This window comes from Acartia tonsa, chromosome 9, assembly GCF_053477335.1.
Source record: "Acartia tonsa isolate MP-2025a chromosome 9, ASM5347733v1, whole genome shotgun sequence".
In the NCBI taxonomy this organism is placed as follows: Eukaryota; Metazoa; Arthropoda; class Copepoda; order Calanoida; family Acartiidae; genus Acartia; species Acartia tonsa.
In genome coordinates, this window is record NC_137268.1 from 26,869,175 (window position 1) to 26,878,801 (window position 9,627).

The 9,627-nt window shown below is 35.8% G+C and overlaps 1 protein-coding gene across 1 annotated transcript in view; it reads left to right on the forward strand.

Moving 5' to 3' along the window:
• The window catches only part of LOC145328644 (uncharacterized), a 146,839-nt gene extending 137,522 nt beyond the window's left edge, over positions 1-9,317 (forward strand). Inside the window, exon 11 of the mRNA XM_080172410.1 lies at positions 8,304-9,317. Within this exon, the coding sequence (XP_080028536.1) occupies positions 8,304-8,340 (37 nt within the window). The 3' untranslated portion in view covers positions 8,341-9,317. The remainder of the gene's footprint in view (positions 1-8,303) is intronic.
• Positions 9,318-9,627: the final 310 nt, after the last annotated feature.

Consider the following 9,627-nt stretch of genomic DNA (forward strand, 5'->3'; position numbering starts at 1 on the left):
CAATTAGAACCGCTTAAATTCAAAAACAAAGTTTTATAATATTGCTATAGAGGAAATATGATTATCTCGGCTGCTATTTAAGATTTTTGCGACAGCTTGGGCTCAAACAATAATTTAAAATGCAAATACACCTAGAAATTTATTAAAATTCAGGATATGATTGGGATTGGGGGCGTCCATATGGGGGGGGGGGGGGGTTCAACATTAATAGGTATAAGTAATTTTCCCCTCTCCGTAAGGAAATGTATTTGGAGGGGATTTCAGGGGGTTGATAAATTTATCTCCCATTGACCCATCACAATATCGTAATAAATATCTAATTTCAAGACTTAATAATTTAAATATTTGTGAAAGTTATTTACATACATTATGATTTACATATTTCATACATACATGGACGTCCAAGAATGGGGGTAAAGGGGTGTATACACCCTTCAAACATTGAAACCACTTATTTCCCCCCCCCCCAAAAAAAAAAAAAAATAAATAAATAAATACAGTGGATTATGCCCTCAATGCTAAGAAAAACATTATTTTAACTAAAATTATTATAAACATAACATAAGTAACTGAATACAAACTTATATTATGAAAAAGAACAGCAAATGAAATACAGAAAATAAGACATTAATGTATTTAAATAGCGCAATAAAACTGTCAATTTCTACCAGAACATAATAAAAAATATAAGAATTGGGGGATGGGGGAAGTTTAATTTACTAACAACTGTCCTATCCCCGTACCCTGAAGTAATTTACATAGTTAGGAATTCATTGAGCCCACAAATAAGGGGTATGCACAGAGATTTGCCTAAGGCATCGGTTAGCTTCAGAACGTCTTATTAGGAGAAAGGGGTTGTCTAAAAGAGTCCCCACCAAAAGATATACAATCCAATAAACTTTTAAGTAAGAGAAAGAAAGAGAAATAAAGAATATGGAAGACAGCAACGAGAAAGTGAAATGTTAAGGTAGTGGGAAAGGGGATATTGAAAACGAACTGGAGAGAGAGAACCAGAGAGAGAGCAGTGTTACTGACAGTGATGCAGTGATCTGAAAGACGGACATAAATAATTGTAGAGTATCTTCACTACTAAAACCAGGGATCTATAGGGATAAAACAATGGCCGATAAATTCATGTACATCCCCAATGATGACAAACAAATTGTCTTTTCTCAAAGTTTTTCTCAATAATGGTTGAAACGTTCGAAAACTCAATCTACTGAACCAACCAATTAAAATTCCATAAAGTAACCAAAGTTGTTAAGCCAACGAATATGAAAGCGTTATCATTTAAAACATTGGGGACTTGTTAAATAAATAGTCCAATGTCCCCCTACCTCACTGACTAAAAATACAGTTTAGATAAAACACGATATATATCAGGGTTCGGAAGCCGCGCTATCAGCCGCGCGGCTGCGGCTGCGGCTGAATCCTAATTTGCGGCTGTGGCTGCGGCTGCGGCTGCTTAAAGTTATGGAAGTGGCTGAGGCTGAGAGTGGCTGAGGCTTAGTGCGGCTGAGAGTGGCTGCGGCTGAATGCGGCTGAGGCTTAATAAGAATTGGGGTGGCTGAGGCTTACAGTGGCTGAATTGGAATTTTGTGGCTGAGGCTTCGAGCGGCTGAGGCTTACAGTGGCTGAGGGTGGCTGAGGCTTACAGTGGCTGAAGGATTTGTGGCTGAGGCTGCGGCTTACTGAAAGCCGCGCGGCTCATAGCGGCTGCGGCTTACAGTGGCTGATTGGAAAATTAAGCCGCGCGGCTGAGTGAGGCTGAGGCTGAGAGTGGCTGATAACATAATTAAGCCTCGCGGCTGATTCTGAGGCTGCGGCTTACTGAAAGCCGTGCGGCTGAGGCTGTGGCTGAATTAAATTCAGCCGCGCAGCTGAATGCGGCTGCGGCTGAATACAATATTAAGCCTTGCGGCTGATCTTATGGCTGATTATAAAATAAGCTTTGCAGCTGAGGCTTCGGCTAAATTGGATTTTTTAAATGCATTCTAGGACATTTTTTGGAGAGTTGAGGGTGGTTAGGGGTTGTGAGAATAAGAGTGGAGGGAAGAGGGGGGAGGACAGCAGGATTTTTTCAAATGTTTGATTCAGAATTAGTACCCAAATTTTATACTGGTACCCAAAGTTTTATACTGGTACCCAGAGTTTATTCTGGTACCCAAAGTTTTATTCTAGTACCCAAAGTTTTATACTGGTACCCAAAATTATATACTAGTACTCAAATTTTATTCTGGTACCCAAAGTTTTATTCTAGTACCCAAAGTTTTATACTGGTACTCAAAGTTTTATACTGGTACCCAAAGTTTTAGTCTGGTACCCAAAGTTTTATAATGGTACCCAAAGTTTTAGACTAGAACCCAAAGTTTTATACTGGTACCCAAATTTTACTGGTAACCAAAGTTTTAGACTGGTACACAAAGTTTTATACTGGTACCCAAATTTTACTGGTACCCAAAATTTTATACTGGTACCCAAAGTTTTATTCTGGTACCCAAAGTTTTATACTGGTACCCAAAGTTTTATACTGGTACCCAAAATTTTATACTGGTACCCAAAGTTTTATACTGGTACCCAAAGTTTTATACCAGTACCCAAAATTATATACTAGTACTCAAATTTTATTCTGGTATCCAAAGTTTTATTCTAGTACCCAAAGTTTTATACTAGTACTCAAAGTTTTATACTGGTACCCAAAGTTTTTATACAGGTACCCAAAGTTTTAGACTAGTACTCAAATTTTATACTGGTACCCAAAGTTTTATACTGGTACCCAAAGTTTTAAACTGGTACCCAAAGTTTTATACTGGTACTAAAAATGTATACTGGTACCCAAAGTTTTTTACTGGTACCCAAAGTTTTATACTAGAACCCAAAGTTTTATACTGGTACCCAAAGTTTTATACTGGTACCAAAAGTTTTATACTGGTACTAAAAATTTATACTGGTACCCAAAGTTTTTACTGGTACCCAAAGTTTTATACAGGTACCCAAATTTTATACTGGTACCCAAAGTTTTATACTGGTACCCAAAGTTTTATACAGTTACCCAAATTTTATACTGGTACCCAAATTTTATACTGGTACCCAAAGTTTTATACTGGTACCCAAAGTTTTATACTGGTACCCAAAGTTTTATACTGGTACCCAAAATTTTATACTAATACCTAAAATTTTGTTTTAATATTGGTACCCAAAGTTTTATACTGGTACCTTAAGTTTTATACGAGTACCCAAAGTTTTATACTGGTACCCAAATTTTATATTGGTACCCAAAGTTTTATACTGGTACCCAAAGTTTTATACTGGTACCCAAAATTTTATACTAATAGCCAAAAATTTATTCTGGTACCCAAAGTTTTATACTGGTACCCAAAGTTTTATACTAATAGACAAAAATTTATTCTGATACCTAAAGTTTTATACTGGTACCCAAAGTTTTATACAAGTTTTTTAGCAGTAGGAATTTATTTCAACATCTTTAGTTATGATGCAGTACAAAGCCTATCAACTCCCAGACGACGAGCCGATGCGCTACATGTTGAGCCACGGTCGAGGGTTTCTATGACATTAACTCAAGGTCCAACAACCCTGGATAACTAAGGGGAATTATATCTTTCCTTTGCGCCTGTTCATGTTGCACACCAAGCACCTAGGAACCATTTAATGTCTTCAGTTATAACGCAGTGTCTGCGCGAGATTCGAACCTATTTCATCCCTGATGACAAGCAGATGCGCTACTTGTTGAACCTTGGGGAACCAATTCTTTCCTTTTCTGTATTAGTTTAAGTGACATCTATCCAGCAACCAACTTTTTTTATTGAACTACCTGCCTGAAAGTTTTATGGTAATGAGTTACGCCTGTTTATGAGCCAAGGAAATCCTCCTACTCTAACTTTACATGTTGCACACCTGCCATAGCAGCAGTAGGAACCATTTAATGTCTTCAGTTATAACGCAGTGTCTGGCCGAGATTCGAACCTATTACCTCCCTGATGACAAGCAGATGCGCTTCTTGTTGAACCTTGGATAATTAAGGGGAACCAATTCTTTCCAATTTAAGTGACATCTATCCAGCAACCAACTACCTGCCAGAAAGTCCTATGGTAATGAGTTACGCCTGTTTACGAGCCAAGGAAATCCTCATACTCTAACTTTACATGTTGCATACCTGGCATAGCTGCAGTAGGAACCATTTAACGTCTTCAGTTTTCACGCAGTGTCTGGCCAAGATTCGAACCTATTACCTCCATGATGACAAGCAGATGCGCTACATGTTGAGCCATGGTACGCAGGTTAAATTTGTCTTAAAAATAATCGTCTTTAAAATGCTTATCATATGTACACTTGCAATAAATGTATTAGTCATAAAAACTTACCTCTTATGAAAAATGTTTTTTTTACAAAAGTGCTTTTTATTACAATTATTCATGGGTATAATTTTATGACTAACTTTTTATGTCACATAATCTTAATGACAATGTAATTATGAAGTTATTACAAAAAATACTAAACAATAGGTACTGGAAAAAGAAGAACTGAATTAAAATAATTTTTTGGGGGGTAGGGTGATTTTTATTGGGTGGGGAGGGCCAGGGCGAGTAAATCCCATTTTTAATTTTGGGGTGATGTTTAATTTTTTTTCTAAGGCAATTTTTTTCTGGTAGTGTGATGGTACCCTCCCCCAAAATAGTTGTAAACCTTCCCAGTACCTATAAGAAACTACCCTGAATAGGAGCACCATATCGGTTTAGTAGTTAGCGAGATCCTGTAGTACAAACATAAAGACAGACAAACAAACAGACATCATAATACTTAATGATCTAAAAATAAGACAAATTTTCATTTTGAAATATTGGAGTTCTGATAGCTTTTTGGTACGGTAACAGCTTTGAACCATCTATCATCCGGGTTCGAATCCCAGAAGAAAAAAAAATTTGGGGGGATGAAGGGTGACTTTTATTATTTTTTTATGGGAAAATAGGGGGGAGTTTGGTTGAGCACCCACCAGTTTTAATTTTAGTTTTTTAAATAATTCAAAAACTTGGAAAAGGCAATTTAAAAAGTTTTCATTAGTTCAGTAGTTATCGAATTCTTAATCTACAGACAAAATAACTCTCCATACAAATCTTTTTTTTTGCATAACTTTTTCAGTGTCTCTCATCAACCACAACGTATTAAATACATTTAAAATTGAAGAAATATCTAAGTAGGAGAAGCTTAATTATATATAACAAGTATTGCGTACCTAAACGGAAAAATAATAGAGAAGCTACTATATAACTTGAGTATCACAAAAATTGATTGCCCCCTGTGAGGTTTGAACTCACGGTCCCTAGTTTACAAGACGAGTGCTCTACCATTGAGCTAAATAGGCCACTTGTACAAGAAAAAAAATTTAAGATAATACAAATTCATAGTAAATATTAAGTAAATTCTGAAAAATTTGTATCTTTTAAAAACAATAAAATTAGGCAAACGTCAGTAGGGCAGTTACCCTATAAATAGTATTCAATAATATTCATAAGTATCAACGTTCAAAAACGTATTGCTCCTGGTGAAATTCGAACTTATAACCCCGGCATAACAGTGTAGAAGAACCGTGCGCTAACTGATTGCGCTACTGGAGCTCTTACATTACAGGTTCAAACTTTTTGTAGTTGTTCGAGATGGTAGTTTCTATGTTGTAATTTTAAAAAAAACTTAAGATAAAATTTTTATAAAAGAATATAAAAAAATTTAAAAGTATAACATTTAAAAAAATTATTTTTGGGCGATGGAAATTTCTGACCCCCACCCCAAAATTAGCTCAAAACCATCCAATGTCAATATATATATAACTAGCGGCTACGCCCCTAGAGGCCTCTAGGGGGCACTTGAGGAAGAGAGAGAGTCAAATTTAATAACCCAATTTCTTATTTTAAATTTTTAAAGAAAATTAAACAAAAAATTTTTTTGGGGGGGGGGGGAATTTTTTTTTTTAGGGGGGGGGGCCTCCCCCCTCATTTTTAATTTAAGTTTAAAAAATTTAAAAAAATTTTTCTTTATTTGAGGGGGGGGATTTTTAATTTTTTTGGGGGGTTGGGGGTGTCCCACCCCCAAAAAAATAGTTATAAACCTTCCCAGGACCTATGAGAAGCTACCCTGTTAAGGAGAACCCGATCGATTCAGCGGTTAGAGAGATCCTTCGGTACAGACACACAGACACATAGACATCCTGTTACTGTAGTAAAAGGATTCCTGAGAAGGACAACATTGTCAGTTCAGTGGTTGCTGAGATCTTAAGCTTCAGACAGACAAAATTAAATGAAAATTAAGCCCCGCGGCTGAATTGACGGCTGAGGCTTGTACTAATTTAGCACCTGCGGCTGTGGCTGGGGCTTACAATATCTCAGCCGCGCGGCTGTGTCAAAGCTGCGGCTGAATTTAAAAAATTAAGCTGCGGCTGAGGCTGCGGCTTACAAATATCAAGCCGCGCGGCTGCGGCTGCGGCATAATCATAACTTTGCAGCTGCGGCTGAGGCTTTCTTGAAGCCGCGCGGCTGAGTGCGGCTGCGGCTTCAAATTATTAGCAGCCGCGCGGCTGAGTGTGGCTGAGGCTTCCCCAACTATAAGCCGCGCGGCTGATTGCGGCTGAGGCTTAGAGGGGCGTTGGCTGAATGAGGCTTAGTGCGGCTGAGGCTTAATGTGGCTGAATTGGAGTTTTGTGGCTGAGGCTTACAGTGGCTGAGGCTTACAGTGGCTGAATGCGGCTGAGGCTTACAGTGGCTTATGTTTTCTTTAAGCCGCGCGGCTGCGACTAAGGCTGAGGCTTATTGGGTGGCTGAGGAAGCCGCGCGGCTGATTTTGAGGCTTCTCGTAAGCCGCGCGGCTGATGGTGGCTGAGGCTGAGGCTGCGGCTGCGGCTTCCGAACCCTGATATATATATTAATCAATAATAAAATTGAAGGTTAATTCAGAGTACAATTTTGTACAGTACATCTTCACCAAATGTATTAAAGAACGGTTCACTTTACATAGTGCACAAAAGAAAGAGATTGTACTTTTTAACATGCGTACATTTTTGGTCTACTGATTGTCCGTCTTAATGAATTCCATAAAACTAGGGACAGACAGAGCTATTGCATCTAAAGAACAACTAATGCGCCACCCAAAAAATAAATTTATAGAAAAGAATTTAATAATTGTATTGCATGTTTATAGTACTAAAATGAAATATGGATTACAACATATATAAGTAGCAAAGCACAATAAAATCATGGAATGGACAAACGGACAAAGTGAGTTGTAGAACAGATGTTCAGTTGTCATGTTCACTGTTCTTGTCTTTTGAAGCATAACCGATAAGAAGACGGAAAAAATAAAGTATAGATTAAATGCGTTCATGTCATAAGTATCATTGCCACCTAAAATTTCAGCTATCTATCTTCAATAGCAGCGGAGAAAATCACATTTTTCTCAGAACGTTACGGACTGACAGACAGACGAACAAAGTGAATTAAAGAGTAGCATTGATTTTTTTTGTAATCCTTATGTATGATTTGTTGAATGCTAACTGTTTTGGTTAATGTTGACCAAAATTGGTTTTACCGAGAAAAAATTCACAAAAAAAATCTGTACATATGTTACGCGTTTTCGCGAAAACTCAGGAATCTCGAGGGATAAGACAATGGCCATTAGATTATTAATATGTATTAATAGTTATAAATAGTCTTACACCAATGGATATAGAATATGTGGATACTGTTACAAGGGAATTTTTTCTTCAGTTTAGGTTGCTAATATAGTCCTCAGATTTTTTTCAATGCGTTCCTTCATGGTCAGGGATGGGTTCTCATAAAAAGAATGTCGCGTTTTTTCGATTCGCGAAATTTAAGCAGAGTATACAACTATTTATTTGATTACTTCGCTTTTGTTGGTACGGCCTTCATAGAAGAAAAACAAATTATCTTCAATCCATTCAGAGCTGTATTAGACATTATACAAATGGCTAAAATAATAATTCTAAAATTTTTAATTCTTAAGTTGTATACTCTGTATAACGATATCGTCTTCGTTCAATTAATCAATGTCGAAAAAATGTCGAAAAAACGCGGCATTCCTTTTATGAAAACCCATCTCAGGGGAGGGTATGGGGTAAGGTCATAAGGGGGGTGTGGATGGCCGTATCGTAATTATTATTAGCCAGCTGGGAGAAACATTTTATCATTTTCCCTATACCTTCTTGTTTATTGGCTAAAAATCTTTAGAAACCACTAGTTTGAACCAACCAATCAAATTAATAGAATGATATTTTTTAGTGTGAGTGTAGAGGATGGCCCAGCCCGTGGAAGATAAACAACCAGAGTTCAAACTATTGTGGCCGCGCTACTCAATAGGCTTTCAATCAACATACAACAATATTTTCTACGGCGAAAATAGTTATTTATCGCATCGTGTTATAGACAATTTTCCGGATATTATAAAAATAAAATTTTATTATTTTCATTTTGATATTCGTGGAAAATTGTCTTAATTACGAAGCTATTCATGATTTTTCAATATGGCTTAGAACCGATTCTAATCCACCGGATACTAATCAGTTTCGAAGCGATACTGGAATAGATTTTTCTATTATAGCTTCAAAACCGCTTCATATCCGCTTGGTTAGAATCGGCTCTGAGCCATATTGAAAAATCATGTATCATATAGTATTACAGACAATTTTCCACGGATAATAGAATTAAAATATTATATTTTACTATCTGCGGAAAGCTGTCTATAATACAATGCTATAAGTAACTTTTACAAGCAATACTGTTTGTAAAATCAAAGTATGATTCTTTAAAAAATACAAAATGTTGATTGAATAGCCTAATATTAATTTAATGTATAATTTAGTATTTAATTTAAAAACTATTATCAAAAACTAATTTCTCTATATATTAGAATTGTCAATTTTAATTTAGTTTTTTGATGAAGTTTAACATCGATTTGGGATATGAATGGATTTTAATTTACTTGTTCTTCTAATCTCAGTCAGGGAGGGGACATTGGACTGCCAATTACACTTGTACCCAAAGTTATAAAATCACGTTTTCCCATTCGTTAGCTTGGGTACTTTTATTTGATTTTGATTGGTTGAGTCATTAATTAACTAGTAATGTCTAAACATACTTTCAAACCATAAATTCCAATCTACACAATTGTTAATTTTATTTATCATCATTGGGTATATTGGTTAAATTTATCGTCTATTGTTTTATCCCTTAAGATCCCTGATTGATTAACTTTCTAATGGTTTTTGCCGTATTAAAAAGAAATATTTTAATTTTTTTAAAGAATATTATTTTATCAGTACAAGTAGATGAAAGTCAATTCATAATCCAAACCGAAAAACAATATTCCAAAGTTTTAATTTTAATATAAGCTGTCATAGAGTTAATTCAGTGTCATTTTTATATGTTTTATAGATTCATATTTTAGTATTATACATATGTCTTGAATTTATTTATTTATTACGATTTAAGTTCTTATTTAATGCAATGAACAGTTAAAATTTAAGTTTTTATTTATTGTATTTATACCTTACAGCATAATTTAAATTTAGCCATTTTGGTATTATAGATAGTTTTCCGCGGATAA